Source organism: Myxozyma melibiosi, assembly GCF_037950935.1.
Source record: "Myxozyma melibiosi strain Phaff 52-87 chromosome Unknown BZA70scaffold_1, whole genome shotgun sequence".
NCBI lineage: Eukaryota > Fungi > Ascomycota > Lipomycetes > Lipomycetales > Lipomycetaceae > Myxozyma > Myxozyma melibiosi.
Window position 1 is genome coordinate 781,115 of NW_027042915.1, and position 23,620 is coordinate 804,734.

Sequence of the window (23,620 nt, forward strand, 5' to 3'; positions counted from 1 at the left end):
GATTGTAAGTATTATAGATGACTTATATTATGTACAAACAATTACAAATAACGCGCGACCGGATCAACCTCAACCTCAACTTCAACTTCAGCTATATCTCAGCCATCTACTCCAAGAAAAACTTCCGCGAGCCCTTGCACACCTCCTTATCGCACATCGGACACAGCATCTCGTACTGCTTGCTGGCCGTCACCCCCTTGCTCAAATGATCCTTAACGATATCCGCGAGCGCCTTGATAAACTGTGGATGTCCGTTCAACGACGGAGCACGGGTGATTCCCTCAACACCCGCCTCGCCGATAATCTCGAGATCGAGCTCGTGCAGAGTCTCAATGTGGTCGCTAGTGAAAGCGATTGGGATCAGGATCATATTTGTCTCGCCCTTCTTCACCAGGTTGTTGACCGTATCCTGCGTCTGCGCACCGAGCCAGGGCTGCGGACCGACCTGACTCTGCCACACAAGTCTGTAGGGATTCTTGAACTTGAGCTCCGTCATCACTGCGTAGACTGTCGCTGCAACCTCAGCCGGATACGGATCGCCGCGGTTGACGACCGTCATCGGCAGCGAATGGGCAGAGAATAGGAGCATGACGTCGTCTCTCACGCTCTCGTCGTAGGTCTTCAACTGCTCTCTGATCAAGTCCGCAAACGACGAGACCAGACCGGGATGAGTCGGCCAGCGGTCGATGACGCTCCACGAGATGGTCCGATCAGGGTCCATGCGCTCGCTCACTTTCCAGAGCTCGTTCAGCGACGATCCCGTCGTCGAGCAACTGTACTGCGGATACTGCGTGAACGCGACCGCACGCTTAACCCCGTCGCTCATCATCTTTGCCAGCGTTTCCTCCGTGAGCGGGTTCGCGTACCGGAACGCGACGTAGGGCAGATGCGGCGCGGACTCGGGCGCAATCTGGTCGAGGTGCTTGCACATCTCGGCGGCCTGGTACTCGGACCATTTCCGGATTGGCGAGCCGCCGCCGATTTCGGCGTAGTGGTGCGCAATCATCGGGGTCCGGCGCCAGGCGATGAATTTTGCGATTTTGTCTTGGAAGCGGCCGAGAGGGATGAGATCGCCGTCCTGGAAGAGGCGGAGGAGGAAGTCGTAGACCTCTGTGGTTTTGGATGGACCGCCCATGTTGAGGAGGACGACGCCCTGCAGGTGAGAGGAAGTAGTGAGTATTTGTGCGTGGATTATAAAAGTAGTCGGGTAGAAGAGAAGAGCGTACAGTAGGACCTTTCGAGGTCGTGGACGAGGACGAGGACGTCGCAAGAGATCTACTCAAGAACGGCCGCTGAACAGCGCCATACCGCGCGATTTGTCTGGCGCGAAACATCCTCAATCGATCTTAAGTAGTATAATAAAGAAAAGAAAGAAGAAGAAGAGCGAAGATAAAAGAGGAAGAGGAGGAGGAGTGTAGATCGGATGAGCAGCGGTTGTTATCAAAGCTTCGAGACTCGACTGATATTCTTTAGGGCGCCACCGCTTTGTCTTTGTCTGCTCGCCACGGGATTCTCGCCAGGAAGTCTGAACAATTGGATGACTGCTAAGACTATTGACTTGATATAAATGCCCTTCTCTTTCTGAATAAACACGCAATAAACCACTGCTAAATTATCCTGTTCTCAATCGCCCGAACCCAATCTCGGCCGGCGTATTAGCAATCCGGTCTTTCTCCACCCTCGGTCGTCTGAGCCGCACTTGAACCACCCTAATTGCTTGTTTTGTTGATTAGGGGGCGGAGGACTGACTACCGGACGCGTCGTGGACTCCAGATCAGTTAGTTGTCGTTGATAACGCGTCGGCCACAGCCATACTGAATCAGCGCTGCTGCAGAATACCGCTGCAATGGACTCAGAGACTGCTTTTGAGGGCTCGTTCGAGTTCGACGTAGACCCCTTGGTCGAGCCTGTACGTGAATCTTTTACATCATCATCTTCTCTCCTCGATGCTAACCCCCACAGAACTACACCAACCTCAAAAGCGCCATTCTCTTCTGCGTAGAGGTCTCAAAGTCAATGCTCATGGAGCTTGAGCGAGGCCCCCACGACAGCGAAGAAGACGCCCCGCCGACCCCGCTCCGACGCGCGCTGGCTGCTGCATACAACATCCTCCAGGAACGCATCATCTCCGACCCCAGCGACGCCATCGGCATCATGCTCTTCGGCACAGAGTACAGCGACGACGCGCGGTATCCCGGCATCTCGATGCTCATGGACCTCGACGTGCCTGACATCGCCGGCATGAAGCGCCTGAAAGACGTGCTCGAGTACGACGAGGACTTTCTTGATCTGGCCAAGCCCGCGAGCGAGCCGCCGTCGATCCGCGACGTGCTCTTCTACGCCGGTCATAAGTTTTACTCGAAAAACGAGAAATTCGCGTACAGAAGGATGTTTCTAATGACAAACACCGATCTCCCGCCCGCGCACAGTCCGCAGGATCGGATAGCGGCGCGCACGAGGGCCAGCGATTTGCTCGAGACCGGTATCCAGATCGAGCCATTCTTTCTAAGCTCGCCGCCAAAACTGATATTCGACTCGAGCAAGTTCTACGAAGACATTCTCTTTCTGATGCCATTGAAAAGCAGACTAGGCGGCGACCAAAGCAGTCTTAAGCGGCCGCGCGCAGAGGTCAGCGAGGCGTCGATGCAGCCGCTTCTCACTACCGACCGCTTGATTCTCGAGTCGCAGTTAAAGTCGCGGCAAGCACCTCAGAGAGCTTTGTTTAGTATACCGATGGAGATAGTCGAAGGCAAGCGGCTGGTTATAAACGTGAAGGGGTATGCGCTGTTCAGACGGCAATCGGTGTTGCGGACTGAGTTCGTGTACAAGTGCGATGACGACGTGACGAGGATTGCGAGGAGTAAACGGAAGCCTGTGGGAGAGGATTTCTTTAGCGATGACGAGGATGAGAAAAACAAGAAGAAGAAAGCGGATGACGCGACCGTTACAAAGCCATCGTCTGTCAAGAGGGGTTTTCTATTCGGCGGTGAAATCATCTCGTTTACAGACGAGGAGCTGACGCAGCTGCGTGAATTTGGCGAGATCGGTAGGTCCTCTTGAACCCATCAACTTCGAGCATAAGCATGAGCTAACTAACTCACTACAGGGATCAAAATAATAGGCTTCAAGTCTGCAAACCTGCTACCAATCAACATGACCTCGCGCCCATCCTACTTCCTCTACCCCTCCGAGGAAGACTACGTTGGTTCTATCCGCACGTTTGCGGCGCTCCACAAGATCATGCTCGAGCAAAACCAGATGGCGGTCGCGTGGGCACGGCTCACGGCGAATTCGTCGCCGATGCTGTGTAATATCGTTGCTGCCGACGAGATCGTCGCGACCGTGAATGGCAGACGCGAACAGGTTCAGGCGCCGGGGATGCATGTCATTCGCATGCCGTTTGTTGATGATGTTAGAGATAAGCCTTACAATGCGCGATATTATCCATGTACGATCTCCTTCCTCTCTTGAGTATGATTAATGTATTAACAGCTGCTAACCCTACAAAAACTAGCTTCATCTGTGACGACCGCGATCGCGAGCGAGATCATCAACAAGCTGACCCTGAAATCAGGGTACGACCCGTCGCGCTACAAGAACCCGATATTACAGCGGCACTACCGGATCCTGCAGGCCAAGGCGCTCGAGGAGCCGTTTGGGGAAGAGGAAGAGGCCGAGATGGCGAAGGAGGATAAGACGGTGCCGATGTATAACTCGATTCATAATAAGGTTGGGAGGTTGTCGAAGGAGTGGAAGAGGCTTGTTGAGGAGGAGATGGATAGGCGGGAACTAGAAGATTAGTTTGATATTGTAATAAGAGAATAAAAAAGCAATCAAGAACATATACTCGATGGTGTTGGATGTAGTGTATATTCAAAGACCTAACCCGCCACTCTTCAGCGCAGAGTTCAGATGCCGAGTCAACACGATCTGGCTACGAGCAGAGCAGAACATCAGGACTTTTGACATGATCTTCCGGGGCTACAGATAAGCTACAGTTCAGCAGCAGAAGATCGAGATACACACGCGATGGCCGACGGAGGAGCGCCCCAGCACGGGATTACGCTCGAGCGAGGTAAGCTGGTTCTTTTGAATCGTCGTGCGCGCGTGGATTGTTCTGACAGCGACGAATATTACAGGTCTCGTTCGCGGGAATAACACAGTGCATAGTCTGAATCCAGCTGTAAGTTGAGGATTACGAGAATAAGGGAGGCTGTTTGTATGCCAGGCGGAGATGCTGATTTTGATTCTGATGTAGAGGTTGATTGAGAAAATCATTCGCGAGCGGATCTTTGATTCTCTGTACTGGAAAGAACAATGTTTCGGTCTATCAGGTACAATAACACTCCGTCTTTTACAATTATAACAAACAATTTGGATTAACAGATACTTCTAGCGGCTACGATATGCGACCGCGCGGCCGAGCTGACATATATCGGTGGACAATACGGACAGCAGCGACCGACGCCGTTTCTCTGTCTTGCGTTCAAGATGATTCAATTACAGCCCGAGCGGGAGATTGTTGAGGAGTATCTTGCCGCCGAAGATTTCAAGTATGCTTTTATCTTCATAAATATTATGAAATTGTATAGTAACTAATGCTGTATAGATATCTGCGTGCGCTCGCTGCATTTTTCATCAGACTCACATATCCCGCCGTCGACGTCTACAAACTACTCGAGCCCCTACTCTCCGACTACCGCAAACTACGAATACGAAACATGAACGGCTTCAGACTGACGTACATGGACGAGTTTGTGGACGCGCTGTTGACGGAAGAGCGAGTATGTGATATTGCGCTGCCGCGGCTGCCAAAGCGGATGGTGTTGGAGGATACGGAGGAGTTGGATCCGCGGGAGAGCGCGCTGGGAAGCGAGCTTGAGGATAGCGATGAGGATGAGGAAGGCGGAGAGAAAAGTGAGAGCGAGGAGGAAGGAGAGGAGAAGGAGTAGCTGGTTTGGGATTGTATGTTATATTTCGGTGATATTAATAGATAACTATGTACATTTCGCATCACAACAACTCTTCTCAACAGACCCGGTAACAACTGCAGCTGCAGGAGTCTTTTATATATCTAATTGTGAAGTAATCAAACAAACGCCGCGATGATACAAGAGATTGTAGCCTTCTCCCATTTCTCTAATCATCTGTTTTTTCTGAATTGGTTTCTTCCTTGGAGTCATTGCTCATTCTGATAAAGAAGTTGTCTACTCCGACTTTTCTGACTGCTCGTCTGACTGCTCTTCTGACTGCTCTTCTGACTGCTCGTCTGACTGCTCGTCTAACTGCTCTTCTGACTGTTCTTCCGGCTGTTCTTCAGACTCGTCGAAAGCGGCGTCATCTTCTTGGTAGTTGTTCTCACCGGCCAGCTCTCGTCGCTTGAGCTCCTTCTCTGTGGGCGGGAGGATATTAACCTAGTAAATAACATCAATTTAGCATTTATTTTTCCAATCAGCAATAAAGACATCAAGATATAACTACCTTGCGGAAAATCGAAGCGACGGTATCGGAGGGCAGAGCGCCTACACCGAGCCAGTATCTTGCCCGGTCGAAATCCAGCTGGATCTCTTTGTACTTCTGGGTCGTGCCCGGAAGTTCTTTCGTCGTGGCATCGTACGTGCCAATAACCTCGATAGGCAATTTTCGCACACCACGTCTGCAGCAGGTCAAGACTCGGTCAGTAAAAGGTCGGTAAAAAAAGAATGCGAGCCGGACTCGGACGACGATCGACGTACTTGCTGTCGGACACGGTGATGTTGTACCAGGGCTGGCGGACCTTGCCCATGCGCGCGAGTCTTATACGGACACCCATCGCTGCTGCTTCTGCTTTCTGCTTTCTGCTGCTCTGTGTGCTTTGAACTGGTGAAGCAGACCCCGTCGACGAGGCCCGGGTTCTTTTGTCGCGCCCGGGAAAACTTACGTGATCGGTTTGTGACCCATCTGTGACCCACGTGACTGGCAGTCCGGGCCTTGCGCTGGTAGCCCGCGAAGAGGCGCTCATCCCGCCATTCGCCTCCGCATCCACAGAAGCCTTTTGATCTGCGACTCCGCTGCTTCCGGCTGCCGTTTGTTTTTGTTCTCGTCGCTTCTGCTGGCTGATAGTAATTTTTGTCTATTAATGCTCAGCCTGAGCTAGTGCTTGCTGTCTGCAGAGCCCGCAGCACCGTCCTTGTCTCCTCCTGCATTAAACCACTTCGCCCCCGATCCATCTTCCTCACCCAGCTCACCGCAGCTCACCTCCAGCATGTTCCTCAAGCGCGCCGCGAGCTCGTTCTCGATCTCCTCCCACCACTCGACCACCTCCCTCACCGAGGACTCCACACAGTCGTCCTCGACCAACTCCGGCGTCGAAATCCCCCTCCCGCCAAACTTCTCCCCTCCGACCACTCCGCTGTCGGCCAAATACTCGTCCTTCACCCTCACCCCCCTGCGCCGGAGCACGATCGGCAAAGGCGCCACCGCCGTCGTGCGCACAGTCTACGCAAACTTGGACCACAACAAGATCTACGCCGTCAAGGAATTCCACAAGAACGGCGGTGCGTACGACAACGAGCATGATTACAACGCAAAGCTCGCGGTCGAATACGAGATCGTCAAGAAGCTGCGCCACCCAAACATAGTCCACACCGAAGAGCTCTGTCTCGGCCCGCACTCGCGCTGGTGCCATGTCATGGAGTACTGCGCCGGCGGCGACCTCTTTGCGCTCATCAAGACGCAGACCGAGCCCATGGCCACGCGCGAGCGCAACTGTCTCTTCAAGCAGCTCCTCCGCGGCGTCGCATATCTGCATTCCGTCGGCGTCGCCCACCGCGACATCAAGCCCGAGAACCTGCTGCTCACTCCCGACGGCACGCTCAAGATCTCGGACTTTGGCGTCTCGCACGTCGTGCAGGAGCATCCTCCTGATAGCGAGGTCAAACTCTGTACCGCCGTCTGTGGCTCAGAGCCCTACATCTCTCCTGAAGTGTTCCCGTCTGACGACGACGGCACGGTTCTATACGACGCGCGAACGCTCGACGTGTGGTCTTGCGCCATCACCTTCTTCTGCATCACGTTCGGTGGCCATCCCTTTGGCAAGGCAGATATGACCGACTCGCGCTATAGAGAGTACGTCGACAAACTCCACAAGTTCTACCTCAAATACCCCGACGCAGACTTTTCAATCCCCGACTGGGAAATCTTCCCCCCTCTCAGGATGTTGACCCCGTTCAGCAACGGCTGCCGCAAGCTCATCCTGCGCATGCTCGAGCCGGATCCGAAGAAGCGCATCACCGCCCAACAGGCACTCAACGACCCTTTCGTCAACCGCATCGAGGTCTGCTGCGAAACCGGCGACAGCGACGCCGATGCCTCCTGTAGCTGTGTCGACGCCAGTGATAAGGACTCGCACAAGGCGATCTCGAAGGCAGCGGTCAGACGAACACATTGTCATTTCGCAAACACAAAGAAAAAGCCTTGAGCTCCCTCTTTTCTTTCTTTTCGTATTTGCTTTGATTTTTGCAGTGTTTATTTTTGAATAAAACTGTTTCTGTATATCAACTGCGCAGCAGTTAATTTTACTTTTTTCCTCTTTGTGTGAAATATTTAGTAGCTTCATTGTTCTATAGTATTGACGCAGTTTCCGGCTTTTACATATTTATTGTTTTTGGTTTGGTGGTCTTTTCTATTCTATATTCTTTCTTCTGCCTAAAACCTCTCTACAAAGTGTGCATAAATTGTACATCTCTTTCTCTGCTTTTTTCTTGCGTTTCCTCATGTCCTGCGATATCGTGATTTGTATATTTCTATTTTCTCGATCAAGTTCTTTGTTCTTTTTTGGCTTTCAAAGATTGGCACGTTTACTTTGCTTGTTTTTTTTCATTATGTCATAACTACACAGTTTTTGCTTTGCTTTGTTCTTATACTCTTCTAGTTGCTATCCGATTACGGCTGCAGAGAATACGACTGCAGAGACTCTTTGGACCCGGAGATCGCTTGCCTCGTCGCAGCCCGCGGGCACGGTGTACTGCGCGGACACGACACGAGCCGGGGGAGACTTTTGTATTCTGTTTCTTATAATTCGAAGGTCATCAATCTTGCTACGTAATCAGACGAAAGCTAATCGTGCCGACAATAGCGCATGAGAGTCGAGGGCGGGCTATCTTGTTCGCTTCATCTACACATCACAGATCGTAGAGTTTAATAGTATCATTGAATTGATCCAGCATATCTGATTTGGGAGAAAAAGATACAGGAAGAAAAAGAAAACAACAAAAAAAGAGAGAACCAGCGAGAGATTAAATACAAATATAAAGAGTAGAGGAAGCAGAGCAGAGCAGGTCACGTCGTCTTGTTGGTTTGCGGAGGAAAGGAGACCGGGTCGCACGGTTTTTGGTCTTGTGAGGTGGTAGATTCTCTTTTTCACGGCGGAGGAGAACAGGGAGAAGGTGAAGCGAGGCGATGGCGCAAAACGACAGACGAGAGACACTGCGAACGTCAAAAGAGAAGAAACAAAAGCAAAAACCCTTGAATAAAAAAGAACATAATATATAATAAAAAGACAAATTGAACCCGTCCCATGTGCGCGCTTCAGACACAAGTACTCTTTTTTCGAGAGAGAGAGAATTCTTTGTGAGTAGGATTGACTTGAGGGCGACATAGAAATAATACCGTAAGCAAACAAAGGAACTAAAGGAAACAAAGACAGATAATTGTACGTGAACAGTATTTTAGGCATTCGGAACTCTTTCTTTTTCTTTCACGTACGCGTACGCGTGAAGAGAAGAATGGTCTCACTCTCCACCCGCAGTAATAACACTGCTCGTCGTCGCGTCATCCTGCGAGACCACGCTCGACTCGCGCGCAAAGCGGGCCTCCATCTCGCGCAACTCGTGCTCGCGCATCAGCAGCTCCTGTCTCTTCTCCGTGATCTCGCGCTGGACCTTGAGCTCGATCTCGCGCAGCTTTTCTTCCTCGCGGCGGAGCTGCTCTTCCTTGAGCATGAACGACTGGCTCGCGAGTTCCTCGGCGTTCAGGCTCGCGTCGGAGCCAGACGCGACGCCCTTGGAAAGACGCTCGGTACGGTAGTTCTCGTACAGCGAGAAGTGTGTGATTTCCTTGAGATCGGCAAGGTGGGAGCCCAGCAGCGCGTTGCGGAGCGCGATAAAGTCAGAGTGCTTGGGGTTCTCGACGTCGACGTGGCCCCAGGGGTACTTTCGCGCGAGCACCTCTTTGCCGTCAACCATGTAGGTTCTATCTGAGCCGACGATCGCAAACGGGAGTTTTGATCTTAGCTCGGCGTTCTCGTCGATTGTGAGCTCGTCGTCCTCCTCGACGTCATAAGGGAAGTTGTAGATCGGGATCTTGTAGTACTCGATATCCTCCATTATCAGCTTTTTGCTCTCTGCAAGTTCGGTCGGCGTTAAACTGTCGGCCTTGCCAATCACGGGGATCACGTTCACGCGCGCAGACAGGCGCTTCATGATCTCAATGTCGAGCTCGCGCAGACCGTGCCCGGTCGGCGTGATGAAGTATACCAGCGCGTGCACGCGGTTGTCGCGGAAGCGCGGGTTGCGCTTGATGCGGGACTCTTCGGCGAGAATGTCGTCGTACTGGCGTTCGAGGTATCCGAGAATCTCTGCAAAACTGTGAGGGGTAGATGTTAGAATGGGGAGGATTATGGAGAGGCGGGTTGGTGCTGGGGGAGCTTACCTGGCTTCATTGTCGATGCTGTCTCCGAATCCGGGAGTATCGACGATATTTAGGGAGATCCGGGTTCCGTCTTCCTCGAGCTCTGTCAAGATCATTGCATCGTCAGTCCAGTCCTAACCATTCAAACCACGCGGTTCAGCCGTTCGAACAGCTCCGTTCGCGCTCGACTTCAAGCACAGTAGACAAAACATACCAACACCAACGGAGCGGATGGTGACCCCCTTTTCCTGATGCGCCTCCTTGGGGTCGTAGTTCTCTGCCGCAGCACTGGAGATGACTTTGCGGTTGCAGAGCGAGTTGATGAAGGTTGTGCGGCCGGTGCCAGAGACGCCGGCGACCATGAGGCAGAACTGGATGCCCTTCTTCATGTTTTTCTTTCGGTGGATCTAGGATGAGGAAGCCAAGAGAGATGGTTGGCGAGATGTTAGTCGGGCTGTGCTGACGAGGTGGAGGAGGAATGGCTGTGAAAAGGCACAGGAACGCGCAGCTGCGCAGCACGGCAGCGGCACATGCCAGGAGACGCGAGGCAGAAAGACAAGGAGAAGACGTACAGTTGTGGACGACATTGCGGAGACAAACTACAGAGGCGAAAGAGGAGTCGGAGAAGAAGAAGAGAAATAGGGAGTGGAGGCAGCGGAAAAGGCACGAAGGCGTTGCGGTTGTGGATTTGAAAGGGGCCTGAGACGCGACTGAGCAAAGGGGCTCCTGTTTTGGTGCGCGCGCGTTCGACTACGAGGCCCGTTGCTGACATCTACTACGATACAGTAACATATCTGACTGTAGAATCTATTTAGTTAGCTATAACATCTATCTGCTTGTTTGTATCGTATATCTATATTACGATGACTCATTCACTGACTCCTCTTTGCGCAAAAAACAAAGACTGTTTGAAGTGCACTGCATGTCAAGTAGTCGGTGTCCGCTCCACCTCCACCCCGTCCATATATCTACAATCCACCCATCCCCATTCAACAACAGTAAATTCACCCGAGCAATACTACTCCGCCGACTAAACACTTCTCCTCTTCATGATTCAAAACCAGTCAAGCATCCTCGCAAACACTGTAGCCTTCCGCCCTCAATCAAGAAGCCCTAATCAGCAACCGCGACGTCATCGCTCTCCCCTCAACCGTTCTTGCATAAACTTGCTGTGTCGACCTGGCTATCGTGTACAATTCAGTCATGGCTGCTGGAAGGGTATCGTCTGCTACTTGCTATCTGTACTGTAAAAGACAAGACTAATGTCTGATCAGCTGTTTCTCTCCGCGAAGAACGCGGCCGCGCTCGACGTCGAGCTCATGTCGAGCGGTGGCTTCTCTTTAGATCAATTGGTGCGTCTACACCACTGCGTTCTTCCTGATTCAAGCTCTTGCTAACCCCTGAAGCTGTGCATAGATGGAACTCGCAGGTCTATCGTGTGCGCAAGCTGTCTACAAAGCCTATCCTCCCGAATCAAAGAATAAAGTGCTCGTCATCGCAGGTCCCGGAAATAACGGTACCCTCCAACTGTCGTTTGTCAATTCATTTCCGGCAGTCTAATTGATCCCCGTTGCTCTAGGTGGAGATGGCTTGGTGGCTGCTCGGCACTTGAAGCTGTTTGGATATGAACCCACCGTCTACTACCCGAAGCGACCAAACAAGGATATCTACAACGTAAGCCAAACCTGATCCCCGTCGACAACATTCGCAGCTGTGCAGCTTACATTCAACATCCAGCGCCTATTCATTCAACTACAAAACCTCAAAGTCCCATTCACAGAAGACTTTGAATCCGCCCTCACGTCCACCGACCAAGTCCTCGACGCCATCTTCGGGTTCTCATTCCACCCCCCGATCCGTCCCCCGTTCGACAGCGTGATCTCCGTCCTCGCAAACTGCTCAAAGCCAATCGTATCCGTCGACCTCCCGTCCTCCTGGGACGTCGACGCCGGGCCTCCTGCCGAGGGACAGCTCGGGCATGGCTTTGTCCCGGACGTGCTTATCAGTCTTACGGCGCCGAAACCGGCAGCAAAGTTCTTTGTCGGCGAGGGAAAGAGGCATTTCTTGGGCGGCAGATTTATTTCAAAACAAGTTGCCGAGAAATGGGGGTTTGAACTTCCTCAGTATCCGGGCGTGGACCAGATTGTTGAGCTCCCTGTGGAGCAGGAGTGATTATTACCATGTAGCAGCGTGCTTTATTCAGACTGTTGTCGTTATGAGCCATCAATTGCATGAAAAGTAGACAAAAGAGAGAACCACTTCTACAGAACTCTCCCTGTGGAGCAGGAGAATTTATCACCATGTACCAGCGTGCTTTATTCAGACTGTTGTCGTTATGAGCCATCAAATGCATGAAAAAAAGTAAACAAAATGAAGAGAGAACCACTCTTTACTACAGACTTCTACTCCAACTTCAGAATCCTTGTCGTTGACGTAGAATTCCAATGCAATCCGCTCCGATTACAGCTCCAGATAGACAAAAATCAGAGTAGCATAAAGTACATATATGGTAAATAAACTCAGTATGATGGGAGATTATGTGGGAGATCAGTAGGCGTGCAGAGGCTATTCACCCTCAAGATCGACGGCGTCATATACATCCTCCTCGCCCGTCGCGTCAGCATACAAACTGTCGTACGTATTCTTACGCAAAAACAGAGACATAATAAACGCAACCCCCAAGGCCACGACAGAGATCAGCAAAAAACTGGCCGGGAAATGTAAGACTGTGTTTGAGTAGACGATTGCAAAGATGGCGGGCGCAATAATACTGCATAGCGAGTGCAAGACTGCCATGGCGCCTAGCAGCTCGCCTATTTTCTGCTTTGGCACATGTTTTGTCAGCGTGGACTGGATCGTAGATGACGCTAATGTGCCCACCGAAGCAATGCAGCCGCTGAGCATGAACTGCGTTGACGAGCGCGAGAAAAGATAGAGAGTGTGTGCGAGGACTCCCACAAAGACGCCGCAGCGGATCAGAAAGACATCAGACTGCGAGGCGCCAACGTGGCTCACCCTGCCGCGGTCGAGTATGGGGGCAGTAAGCCTCGACGCGAAGGGTAAGACGATGGAAAGTCCAAACGCGCTCGCGGCGCTCGTGGCGGAGATGAAGTATCCGGCCTCGACGTTGGTCCAGTGGAAAATGAGCTCGGCGTAGAGAAGCTTGATCATCATCGCACCAGCGCCGGCACCAATCAGAATCGTGTCAATGCCCGCAAGCAGTTTGATATTCCGACGGATCTTGGGTGCTACTGATGAAGAAGGCCACAAGATCTGTAGTGACTTGAAGAAATTCAGGCGGTCAAGCAGTCTTAAAAGCCTACGGCGGTCAAGTAGTTTTGAATGATAACGGCGGTCGAGTAGTTCTGAGAGATCACGGGGTATCAAATCCGCGAGACTATCCGACACTCCATAGTCATCAGAAGCCTGCTGTGCACCCAGGCGATGTTCGGGCGACACCGACTCAGGCAAGACATACACAACATAGACAATGAATAGTACTTGCGCCAGAATGACGGTGTAAAAGACAGTCCGAACAGAACCTGTGGACTTCATGAGAAGACCGCCAAGCACAGGCCCGAGCACGGCACCAAGACTAAAGCAGGCCTGGCAAAGACCAAATGCTGAAGCCCGTTCGTCAGCAGGAGTGGAGTCGGCGATATAGGCGTACGCTGCGGCCATGAGTGCGGATGCCGAGCCCGTCATGCCGTCTAGGACTGCAGCGAGGTAGAAATAACGATAGACAAACATATCAAGAGCTTTGGTCATATAGATCAAAACCACGACGGAAGAAAGAGAGCCGAGCGCGCAGATAGCGAGAACATCGCGTCTGCCGATCCGGTCTGACAGCGAGCCCAAGATCGGGCTCATGACGGCGGCCAAGATGCCCTGGATCAGGTTGACAGGCCAAGTGAAATCTGCCACGTCATGATGAACGAAGAGGTCCTGGCATCGGACGTCCGCGTTCGCGTCCGCGTCCACGCGTAAGTCGAGGTCATAAAAAGGGGCTTTTCGGCAGATGAGAATGAGCAGCAGGTTGAGCTTTGGAGCGATGAGTGCTCCGTTGGCAACCGAGAGAAGCAGGACGGCTGGCAGAAGGAAGCGAGCAGAAGGCTCAGTGAGCACATTCAGTCGCGAGGGTCTCCAGGAGAGCCTCTGCAATAATAACGTGAGAAGCCGATTAGAGCGTCCACTCTCGTGATCCGGCCGCCATTGCTCCTGATGACCCCGTTCGGGGTGGTCCATGTAGCGAGTAGATGCGAGGATGACATCCGGCTGCTTGTTGCTCGCCGGTGGACCATCTTTAGAGGACTCACTAGGAGACTCACTAGAGTGAAATAGTGTCAGTAAAACTGTAGTAATAAAGCACAAAACTAAAGATGGTTATCTACCTGGGACGAGACTGCGAAGAGAGGGTGTCTTGGGCGTCGACCGCTTCCTGCACCGCAACGAATTGCGACATGGCAGCAGTTAAATGAGATGGATTACTGAACAATCAAAGCCCACTCCACTGTTAAATAGAGTAGACCGCAGCAGTGCAGGTCCGTTGCCACTACGAAGGCAGGCTAAGATGACGATCAGCCTAGCAGACTGCGCACTTTGAGTCATTTACCGTGGTAGCGTCCCGGTGGTCTGAAAGCCACCCGACACGAACAATCCACTTTCAACGCCATTTGAGCCAGTCAGCCGGCTGACTTCCCTTCAGTCCAATGTCCTGCTAAACCCGCAGTCATGCCTCAGGTTGTTGTTTGTATCGTAGTGTCTTCCTTCAGCATTGCTTCAGCATTGCTTCTTATCTCCTCACCGCTGACGGCGGACTTACAAAGTTGACAGATCGAGGGGGTAGGGTTTCGGCAGCTTATATCCGAGCATCTTTCCATTCAACACTCTATCAACCAGAACCGAACAAGATCCCCCACCGGCGCCATGTGCCGCGCCATGTGCCAGCGCTTCTTTATGGGCAAAATATATCACTGTGTGCTTTAGTGTTGCTAACCGTGCCGACTTGAATACAAACGGTCCGGCCGTCACCGTTGACGTTGCGCTCGTATGTGGAGCTTGAGGTCTGCAATGTGCGCAGGAGTGATTGAACTTATCGCATCAACATGGAGCAGCGTGCTTTATTCAGCTATTGAAACTATGCGTCATTGAAATCATATAAAAGTAAACAAATAAGAGAGAAACCACTGCTATAGAATGCCACTCCAACTCCAGACCTTCGTCAACCGCAGCCATATCGACTGTGACGAAGTCGTGTCGTCGCGCGCCGGAGGATTGTCGTTGGATGACATGGTGAAGGGATAAGCGATGATGAATAGAAGTAGAAGTGGAAATAGAAGTAGAAGTTGTAGTGGAAGCGCAAGTGATTAGGAAGATAGTAGATGAAGGTTGTAGGTAAGGTTGAGTTGATTATCCGGAAGACTGGGTAAGCCAAGCTTCCTTATATGTTACTCTACAAGCTGCCTCATTCTATCCTCTCGTCGCAAGAAGTCAGTCTACTCGCCGGAAGGAGCGAGGGGGCTAGATCTTGTGGAGGAGAGATTCGTGAGGTGCGGCGTGGATAGCCAGCCTGCTGACAAGGGATGGGAGGTGGGGCCGCGTAGCCAGCCTTATCGCCTCATGACATCGACATGTACAATGTAAATGCAAACAGCACCAGTCACAACTCCAGATAAACAAAGATGTATCAAATATAAAACTCAGATACGATATATAGATTCAAGGTGAAGAGAAATCACTATGAAGATCAGCGGGCATGCAGAGGCTGATCGTCCTCAAGCTCGACGGCCCCATCCACCTCCTCCTCGGCCGCCGCGCCGGCATACAGATTGTCATGCGTATTCTTCCGCAACATCAAAGACAAGAAAAACGCAAACCCAAAAATCACTATAGTCATCAGCAAGAACGCGGCCGGAAACCAACCGACCGTGTTCACGTAGACGAACGCGAAGATGGTGGGCGCGATGATGCTGCATAGCGAGTGCAGGAGAGCCATTGCACCCAGCAGCTCGCCTGTTTTCCGCTTTGGAACGTGTTTTGTTAGCGTATAATGGGAGATTATGTGGGAGATCAGTAGGCGTGCGGAGGCTATTCACCCTCAAGTTCGACGGCGTCATATACATCCTCCTCGCCCGTCGCGTCAGCATACGAACCGTCGTACGTACTCTTGCGCAAAAGCAGAGACATAATAAACGCAACCCCCAGAGCCACGACAGACTTCAGCAAGAAATTGGCCGGGAAATGAGAGACTGTGTCGGAGTAGACGATTGCAAAGATGGCGGGCGCAATAATACTGCATAGCGAGTGCAGAACCGCCATGGCGCCTAGCAGCTCGCCTGTTTTCTGCTTTGGCACATGTTTGGTCAGCGTGGACTGGATCATAGATGACGCTATTGTGCCCACCGAAGCAATGCAGCCGCTGAGCATGAACTGCGTTGACGAGCGCGAGAGTAGATAGAGAGTGTGTGCGAGGACTCCCACAAAGACGCCGCAGCGGATGAGGAAAATATCAGACTGCGGGGCAACGACGTGGCTCGTTTCGCCGCGGTCGAGGATGCGGACAGTAAGCCTCGACGCGAAGGGTAAGACGATGGAAAGTACAAACGCGCTCGCGGCGCTCGTGGCTGAGATGAAGTATCCGGCCTCGACGTTGGTCCAGTGGAAAATGAGCTCGGCGTAGAGAAGCTTGATCATCATCGCACCGGCACCGGCGCCAATCAGAATCGTGTCAATGCCCGCAAGCAGTATGATATTCCGACGGATCTTGGGTGCTACTGATGAAGAAGGCCACAAGATCTGTAGTGACTTGAAGAAATTCAAGCGGTCAAGCAGTCTTAAAAGACTACGGCGGTCAAGTAGTTTTGAAAGATAACGGCGGTCAAGTAGATCTGAGAGATCACGGGGTATCAAATCCGCGAGACTATCCGACACTCCATAGTCATCAGAAGCCTGCTGTGCACCCAGGCGATGTTCGAGCGACACCGACTCAGGCAAGACATACACAACATAGACGATGAAGAGTACTTGCGCCAGAATGACGGTGTAAAAGACAGCCAGAATAGAACCTGTGGACTTTATGAGAAGACTGCCAAGCACAGGCCCGAGCACGGCACCAAGACTAAAGCAGGCATGGCAAAGACCAAATGCTGAAGCCCGTTCGTCAGCAGGAGTGGAGTCGGCGATATAGGCGTACGCTGCGGCCATGAGTGCGGATGCCGAGCCCGTCATGCCGTCTAGGACTGCAGCGAGGTAGAAATTATGATAGACCAAAATAAGAGTAGATTTGGTCATATGGATCAAAACCACGACGGAGAAAAGAGAGCCGAGCGCGCAGATAGCGAGAACGGCGCGTCTGCCGATCCGGTCTGACAGCGCGCCCAAGATCGGGCTCATGACGGCGGCCAAGATGCCCTGGATCAGGTTGACAGGCCAAATGAAATCTGCCGTGTAATAATGAATGAAGGGGTCCTGGCATCGGACGTCCGCGTCAGCGACCACGCGAATGTCGGAGTAATATTGAGGGTATTGTCGGTCGCAGATGCGAGTGAGCAGCAGGTTGAGCTTTGGAGCGATGAGTGCTCCGTTGGCAACCGAGAGAAGCAGGACGGCTGGCAGAAGGAAGCGAGCAGAAGGCTCAGTGAGCACAGTCAGTCGTGAGGGTCTCCAGGAGAGCCTTTGCAATAATAACGTGAGAAGCCGATTAAAGCGTCCACTCTCGTGATCCGGCCGCCATTGCTCCTGATGACCCCGTTCGGGGTGGTCCATGTAGCGAGTAGATGCGAGGATGACATCCGGCTGCTTGTTGCTCGCCGGTGGGCCATCATTAGAGGACTCACTAGGAGGCTCACTAGAGTGAAATAATGTCAGTAAAACTGTAGTAATAAAGCACAAAACTAGAGAGAGTTATCTACCTGGGACGAGACTGCGAAGAGAGGGTGTCTTGGGCGTCGACCGCTTCCTGCACCGCAACGAATTGCGACATGGCAGCAGTTAAATGAGATGGATTAATGAACAATCAAAGCCCACTCCACTGTTAAATAGAGCAGACCGCAGCAGTGCAAGTCCGTTTGCCACTACGAAGGCAGGCTAAGATGACGATCAGCCTAGCAGACTGCGCACTTTGAGTCATTTACCGCGGTAGCGTCCCGGTGGTCTGAAAGCCACCCGACCCAAGATCAGCGCCACTTGAGCCAGTCAGCCGGCCGACTTTCCTTCAGACCACGTAGGGGTCAGTCTGAAGTCCTGCTGAGCTCGCGGTGATGCCTCAGATTGTTGTCGATTGTTGTTTGTATCGTAGTGTCTTCCTTCAGCATTGCTTCTTATCTCCTCACCGCTGACGGCGGACTTACAGAGTTGACAGAGTTGACAGAGCGAAGGGGTAGAGTTTCGGCAGCTTATGTCCGAGCATCTTCTTTCCATTCAACACTCTATCAACCAGAACCGAACAAGAGCCCCCACCGGCGCCATGTGCCAGCGCTTCTTCATGGGCAAAATATCTCAACTGTGTGCTTTAGTGTTGCTAAATGTGCCGACCTGACGTTGCGCTTATAGGTGGAGCTATAGGTCTGCAATGTGCGTAAGCGGTCGACAAAGCGAAGGAGTGATTGATCCTATCGCATCAACATGCAGCAGCGTGCATTATTCAGCTATTGAAACTATGCGTCATTGAAATCATATAAAAGTAAACAAATAAGAGCGAAACCACTGCTATAGAATGCCGCTCCAACTCCAGACCTCCGTCAACCGCAGCCATATCGACATGTACACTTTAAATGCAAACTGCTCCAGCCACAACTCCAGATAAACAAAAATATATCATATATAAAACTCAGATAGTAAATTCAATGTGAAGAAGAATCACTCTGAAGATCAGTGGGCATGCAGAGGCTGATCGTCCTCAAGCTCGACGGCACCATCCACCTCCTCCTCGCCCGCCACGCCGGCATACAAATTGTCATGCGTATTCTTCCGCAGCATCAAAGACAAGAAAAACGCAAACCCAAAAATCACTATAGTCATCAGCAAGAACGCGGCCGGGAACCAACCGACCGTGTTCACGTAGACGAACGCGAAGATGGTGGGCGCGATGATGCTGCATAGCGAGTGCAGGAGAGCCATTGCGCCCAGCAGCTCGCCTGTTTTCCGCTTTGGAACGTGTTTTGTCAGCGTGGACTGGATCGTAGGTGAGGCTATCGTGCCTACCGAGCCAATGCAGCCGCTGAGCATGAACTGCGTCGACGAGCGCGAGATGAGATAGAGAGCGTAGGCGAGGACTTCGACAAAGACGCCGCAGCGGATCAGAAAGACATCAGACTGCGAGGCGCCGACGTGGCTCACTCTGCCGTGGTTGAACATGCGAACAGTGTACCTCGACACGAGGGGTAAGACGATAACAAGCACGAACGCGCGCGTGACGCCCATGATGGAGATGAAGTACCCAGCCTCGACGCTGGACCAGTGGAAAATGAGCTCGGCGTAGAGAAGCTTGATCATCATCGCGCCGGCACCGGCACCAATCAGAATAGTGTCAATGCCTGCCAGAAAGGATATGTTTCGGCGGATCTGGGGTGCTACTGACGACGAAGGCCACAGGATTCGTAGTGGCTTGAGAAAATTCAGGCGGTCGAGCAGTTCTGCAAGGTTACGGGGCATTAAACCCGTGTCACTGTTCAACTCTCTACCATCATTAAAAACCTGCTGTGCATCTAAGCGATGTTCGATTGACACCGACTCAGGCAAGACAAACAAAGCGTAGCCGATGAAGAGTAATTGCGCCAGAATGACGGCGTAAAAGACAACCAGGATGGAGTCTGTGGACTTTATGAGGAAACTGCCAAAGGCAGGTCCGAGTGCAAGACCGAGACTGAAACAGGCATGGCAAAGACCAAATGCCGATGCTCGTTTGTCGGCAGGAGTAGAGTCAGTGGTATAGGCAAATGCTGCGGCCATCATAGCGGATGCTGAGCCCGTTATGCCGTCTAGGATTGCCGCGAGCCAGTACCAGCGGTAAACATACTCATATGAAGAGTCAAGCATGAAGATCAGGACCAAGACAGACACTAGAGGGCCGAGCGAGCAAATAGCGAGGACGGCGCATCTTCCGATTCGGTCAGACAGCGCGCCCAACTTGGGGCTCATGACGGCGGCCAAGATGCCCTGGATCAGGTTGACGGTCAGGTTGAAGTTTGACACGCGAGCATGAACGTAAGGGGTCTGGCATTGAGGGTCTACGTCTGCGTGCGGGTTGATGTTATACTCGGGGAAGTCTGCGCGGCAGATGAGAGTGAGCAGCAGGTTAAGCTTTGGAGCCATGAGTGCGCCGTGGGCGACGGTGAGAAGGAGGAAGGCGGGCAAAAGAAAGAAGACAGAGGGAGTCTTGAAGACAGTCCGCGAGGGCCTCCAGAAAGAAAATGAGAGACGATTCGAGGATCGACTCTCGTGGGTCGACCGCCATTGCTCCTGCTCACCCCGTTCGGGGTAGTCCATGTAGCGAGCAGATGTGACAGTGACATTTGGCTGCTTATTGCTCACCGGGGAGCCATGACTAGAGTGAGAATATGTCAGTGAGATGATTGGAAAATAGCAGAAAGAGAGAGCTGTCTACCTTGGGCGAGCCTGCGAAGAGAGGACATCTTGCGCCGCCATGAAGGCGAGGTCCTCGTCGATCACTTCCTGCACCGCAACGAATTCCGACATGGTAGCAGCAAATCAGTGAGAATATATAAGATGCAAGAAACGATAAATAACAAAATCCGACTGGTTGTATATGCAGACGGCAGCGGTGCAGGTGCTGTTGCTCGTACGGGGGGCAGATAAGGACGACGATCAGATTAGCGGACGCGGGCTTTGAGTGATTTACGGTGGGAGTTGACGCCATTTGAGCCAGACCGCCAGACGATCTTCTTCAGCCCACGTGCACCGCCATCGCGATGATCAGTCTGGAGCCTTTCTGTACTTGCAGAAGACAGTAGTCTAGTAGCTGACTGTATTCTATCGTCTTTCTCTTCAGCACTGCTTCTCTTCCTCTCCTCGTAGCCGGTCGACCGCTCGCTGATAGCGGGCTTAAGACGATCAATGCGTTGTGGGGTAGGGTTTCGCTGGCTATGTCCGAGCATCTCCATTGTCTCTTCTCCCATCTCGCCTCGCCCAACTCCACCCTATGAACAAAAACTAGCCAACAACCCCAATTGCGCCATGTGCGGGCGCTACTCTATGGGCATGGTATCTTAGTCGTGTACTTCAGATTTTTTGACTGCGCTGACTCGGGTTCAAGCGGCTCGACCGTCTCCGCATGCACATGCGCGAGGACGGCGTGCAGGCAGACGAGTTTATAGACGAAGCCGAGTCTCTTACAAACTACTTTCCCTCGTGCGTATCCTCTCTTGTTCAGTTTGGATAGTACGGATCTATGTATTGACACTCACTGCTATACACAGGAACGTCATCAACCCGGTCACCAATCGTCCTGTGATCTACCGCTCTGCTGAGGGTGGTGCGTTACATGGCCGTCTGATGCGCTGGGCATTCGTCCCGCATTACGAGAAAGAGATCCCAAAGAATAAGCCGTATGCATATCTGCTCGTCTTACATTTTTGTACTGCCTTCTAATTCACTGAATAGCCCCGTTTTCAATGCTCGAAGCGATAACCTGAGTTCTCCGATGTGGGCGGCCGCGTTCAACAGCTGTGGCCGATGCATCGTTCCCGCCGACGGATATTACGAGTGGATGACCCCCAAATCATCCGCCGGAAACACCTCCAAACCATCCAAGAAAGTCCCCTACTACGTGCGGCCAAAGAACGGTGGCCTGATGTACTTTGCCGGACTGTACTCGACGACCTATCTAAAGCCTGCGAGACAGGCAGGCGAAGAGCATTCTTCTGACGGAACCGCTCCGGAGGAGAATACGCTCAGCGCGACGAAAATGAAGCGGATTCTATACTCGTACGCAATCATCACGACCGAAGCCGTGGATAGCATCAAGTTCTTGCATTCGAGAATGCCGTTAATCCTGTATCCAGGCACCCCCGAGTTTGAAAACTGGCTCAATCCAGCGTTCAAGGATCTCGGTAAACTGCCTAGGGTCAACAAGGACGAAGAGGTTGTGCAGAACCTGACGTGGTCGGTGGCAGAGATTCATCTGTCGGGGAAAATGGTCGGCAAGTCCTTGAAAGACAAAGGGGATATCGGAAAGGCTTTTGCACGAGTTGCTGCTAAACAGCAGTCTATCAAAGAGGAGTTTGAGGCGATCAAGGAGGAGCCTGGTGCTTACGAATCGGACCAGCATCGTAATGACTACGCGGCAGAGCAGGACTACAAGAGTATTCTCAAAGAAGAAAAGGAAGACTGGACCCCCGAGAAGCAAAAGACAGTCTTGCCCGCGTCTCCTCGACCGTCTACTGTCTCGAAACCCTCGAAACGGCACGCAGGTTCCCCACCGGGTTTTCACTCTACGCCGACGAAAAAGAGCCGTGCAAAGTCGGCATCGTCGTCGTTAGACAAAACACCGAAGATTACCAGCTTCTTTACGAAAAAAGCTTGACGTTCTTTAGCTCTGGCCAATTGTTTTATTTTATTTTTCTCGAGTGCCATCGGGCTATTTAGCTCCTCGCAGTTAACTCCTCGCAGTCTGACCCGGTTCTCATGGATTCGCTGTAAATATGTTTTATGATACCATTGCTCCGCTCGCTCGAATAGCTATAGAGTACAGTCAACGGAGACCATCTTCACAAGCATCCAGGGCTGGCTATCTACCGTGACGGCAATCTACCTCCTGTCACCTCCGTAGCAACACTCGTAATGAAATACCAGGATAAGCAGAGGGCGCTCCTTTATCTCTTACCGAAGGGGTCAGGCACGATAACGGAGGCGAAGATCCCGAAACGCCGGTTGTACAAGACCCTCGCTTAGCTGACATCCGCCCGGCGCGGTTAACGCGGGATCCGAAAAGTGACAGAGCGCAACCTCCCCTTTGACTGCCTATCGCGCTCGAGGAGGCTTCTTCAGTTTGAAAATACAAGAACACGAATTTGCTCCTCTGTGCGGGACTAGAGGCACAGTGCTGCACACGTTCTAGCTCTTGTTGTTGTGCGCACTATTAGCCTAGGCTCAAATGTTGGCTGGACTCTGTCAAATCGCGCTCGGCAGCGGCCTGCTGCTTGCGGTCGCGCCGGTGCCAGTGCAGGCGGTCAATCACCTACTTCCCGACCTCGTCCGTTTGAACGAGACAGTGCTCACAAATACTACATCTCCGGTGAACGGCAGCACGTTTGCAAACAGCACAGCGCCGGCGAACTCGACTGCGCCGGCGACGCCGCTGTCGAACTCGACGCAGACGAGCAACTTCATCAGCAATCTCGACGGCTTCTCAAAGCCCAACAATCTCGTCAACTTTTACTTTATCTTTCTCATCCTGCTTGTCGTGGTCGCGTACTTTGGTCTACGATACTACCAGAAGCGAAGACAAAAGCGACGGGCTCGATTGTTCTCCTCGCTCCGTGCTGAGGCGCTGCAGCGCGATATCGAGGCCGACGCGGCTGCTCGGGCTAGTCGCAGGCCACCCTTTTCAGATATGGTCCAGGTCGACGACAGCAGTAATAGCCGGAATCCGTTTCTCAGTCGGCGGCGCGCGCCTTCGCCCCCACCGCCTCCACCGCCGTATACACCTGATATGCCGCGGGCGGTGGACGCAGCTTATCTAGGAGGAGGGATGAGACTGCCAATGTACGAAGACGTGGTCGAAGACGAGACCGAAGACAGCAACCAACACGAAAGCACCGATGCTGACCACGACAGCGACGCCGACAGCAGTCAGCAGTCATATGACGAATGGATGTCTGGCCGCGATAGTTCTAATCAGTACGGCCCGTCCGACGACGAGCCGTCATCCTCACGAGCGTCAACCATGACCAGTATCCTTGATCGTCGATGACGAGGTGCTTATTGAATGATG

The 23,620-nt window shown here is 52.3% G+C and overlaps 12 protein-coding genes across 12 annotated transcripts; 6 read left to right on the forward strand and 6 right to left on the reverse strand.

The window, feature by feature from the left end:
* Nucleotides 1-4: 4 nt before the first annotated feature.
* On the reverse strand, nt 5-1,678 carry BZA70DRAFT_270951 (putative mitochondrial ferrochelatase). Its single transcript, XM_064911399.1, has 2 exons — nt 1,227-1,678; nt 5-1,153 (listed from the first exon to the last, which is right to left on the reverse strand). Exons 1-2 carry the CDS (start codon nt 1,332-1,334, stop codon nt 107-109), a joined length of 1,155 nt encoding a protein of 384 aa, XP_064770336.1. The 5' UTR covers nt 1,335-1,678; the 3' UTR covers nt 5-106.
* Nucleotides 1,679-1,846: 168 nt separating this feature from the next.
* Nucleotides 1,847-3,801, forward strand: BZA70DRAFT_286666 (SPOC like C-terminal domain-containing protein; the record flags this gene model as incomplete). Its single annotated transcript, XM_064913884.1, has 4 exons — nt 1,847-1,909; nt 1,963-3,046; nt 3,107-3,448; nt 3,515-3,801. The coding sequence occupies 4 exons, from the start codon at nt 1,847-1,849 to the stop codon at nt 3,799-3,801; spliced, it is 1,776 nt and encodes a 591-aa protein (XP_064770337.1).
* Nucleotides 3,802-3,866: 65 nt separating this feature from the next.
* BZA70DRAFT_9032 (PRP38 family-domain-containing protein) lies at nt 3,867-5,117 on the forward strand. Its single transcript, XM_064915524.1, has 5 exons — nt 3,867-4,075; nt 4,140-4,183; nt 4,259-4,334; nt 4,397-4,553; nt 4,610-5,117. Exons 1-5 carry the CDS (start codon nt 4,030-4,032, stop codon nt 4,950-4,952), a joined length of 666 nt encoding a protein of 221 aa, XP_064770338.1. The 5' UTR covers nt 3,867-4,029; the 3' UTR covers nt 4,953-5,117.
* Nucleotides 4,965-5,942, reverse strand: BZA70DRAFT_270954 (ribosomal protein S16). The gene is made up of 4 exons (XM_064911400.1): nt 5,736-5,942; nt 5,482-5,656; nt 5,304-5,414; nt 4,965-5,267 (listed from the first exon to the last, which is right to left on the reverse strand). Exons 1-4 carry the CDS (start codon nt 5,810-5,812, stop codon nt 5,208-5,210), a joined length of 423 nt encoding a protein of 140 aa, XP_064770339.1. The 5' UTR covers nt 5,813-5,942; the 3' UTR covers nt 4,965-5,207.
* A 302-nt stretch (nt 5,943-6,244) lies between these two features.
* Nucleotides 6,245-7,459, forward strand: BZA70DRAFT_264686 (kinase-like domain-containing protein; the record flags this gene model as incomplete). The annotated part of the gene is made up of 1 exon (XM_064910917.1): nt 6,245-7,459. The coding sequence occupies one exon, from the start codon at nt 6,245-6,247 to the stop codon at nt 7,457-7,459; it is 1,215 nt and encodes a 404-aa protein (XP_064770340.1).
* Nucleotides 7,460-8,771: 1,312 nt separating this feature from the next.
* Nucleotides 8,772-10,256, reverse strand: BZA70DRAFT_286670 (septin spn3; the record flags this gene model as incomplete). The annotated part of the gene is made up of 4 exons (XM_064913885.1): nt 8,772-9,624; nt 9,691-9,772; nt 9,884-10,076; nt 10,242-10,256. 4 exons carry the CDS (start codon nt 10,254-10,256, stop codon nt 8,772-8,774), a joined length of 1,143 nt encoding a protein of 380 aa, XP_064770341.1.
* Nucleotides 10,257-10,473: 217 nt separating this feature from the next.
* Nucleotides 10,474-12,038, forward strand: BZA70DRAFT_9108 (apolipo protein A-I-binding protein-like protein). Its single transcript, XM_064915530.1, has 5 exons — nt 10,474-10,887; nt 10,944-11,021; nt 11,086-11,185; nt 11,249-11,343; nt 11,407-12,038. Exons 1-5 carry the CDS (start codon nt 10,873-10,875, stop codon nt 11,839-11,841), a joined length of 723 nt encoding a protein of 240 aa, XP_064770342.1. The 5' UTR covers nt 10,474-10,872; the 3' UTR covers nt 11,842-12,038.
* A 196-nt stretch (nt 12,039-12,234) lies between these two features.
* On the reverse strand, nt 12,235-14,131 carry BZA70DRAFT_286672 (major facilitator superfamily domain-containing protein; the record flags this gene model as incomplete). Its single annotated transcript, XM_064913886.1, has 2 exons — nt 12,235-13,996; nt 14,061-14,131. The coding sequence occupies 2 exons, from the start codon at nt 14,129-14,131 to the stop codon at nt 12,235-12,237; spliced, it is 1,833 nt and encodes a 610-aa protein (XP_064770343.1).
* A 1,625-nt stretch (nt 14,132-15,756) lies between these two features.
* BZA70DRAFT_264690 (major facilitator superfamily domain-containing protein) lies at nt 15,757-17,650 on the reverse strand (the record flags this gene model as incomplete). The annotated part of the gene is made up of 2 exons (XM_064910918.1): nt 15,757-17,515; nt 17,580-17,650. 2 exons carry the CDS (start codon nt 17,648-17,650, stop codon nt 15,757-15,759), a joined length of 1,830 nt encoding a protein of 609 aa, XP_064770344.1.
* An 887-nt stretch (nt 17,651-18,537) lies between these two features.
* BZA70DRAFT_264691 (major facilitator superfamily domain-containing protein) lies at nt 18,538-20,364 on the reverse strand (the record flags this gene model as incomplete). Its single annotated transcript, XM_064910919.1, has 2 exons — nt 18,538-20,212; nt 20,273-20,364. 2 exons carry the CDS (start codon nt 20,362-20,364, stop codon nt 18,538-18,540), a joined length of 1,767 nt encoding a protein of 588 aa, XP_064770345.1.
* Nucleotides 20,365-20,588: 224 nt separating this feature from the next.
* BZA70DRAFT_270969 (uncharacterized protein) lies at nt 20,589-22,639 on the forward strand. Its single transcript, XM_064911401.1, has 4 exons — nt 20,589-20,889; nt 20,942-21,036; nt 21,105-21,233; nt 21,289-22,639. The coding sequence occupies exons 1-4, from the start codon at nt 20,743-20,745 to the stop codon at nt 22,208-22,210; spliced, it is 1,293 nt and encodes a 430-aa protein (XP_064770346.1). The 5' UTR covers nt 20,589-20,742; the 3' UTR covers nt 22,211-22,639.
* A 141-nt stretch (nt 22,640-22,780) lies between these two features.
* Nucleotides 22,781-23,599, forward strand: BZA70DRAFT_264693 (uncharacterized protein; the record flags this gene model as incomplete). Its single annotated transcript, XM_064910920.1, has 1 exon — nt 22,781-23,599. One exon carries the CDS (start codon nt 22,781-22,783, stop codon nt 23,597-23,599), a length of 819 nt encoding a protein of 272 aa, XP_064770347.1.
* Between the last annotated feature and the right edge of the window lie 21 nt (nt 23,600-23,620).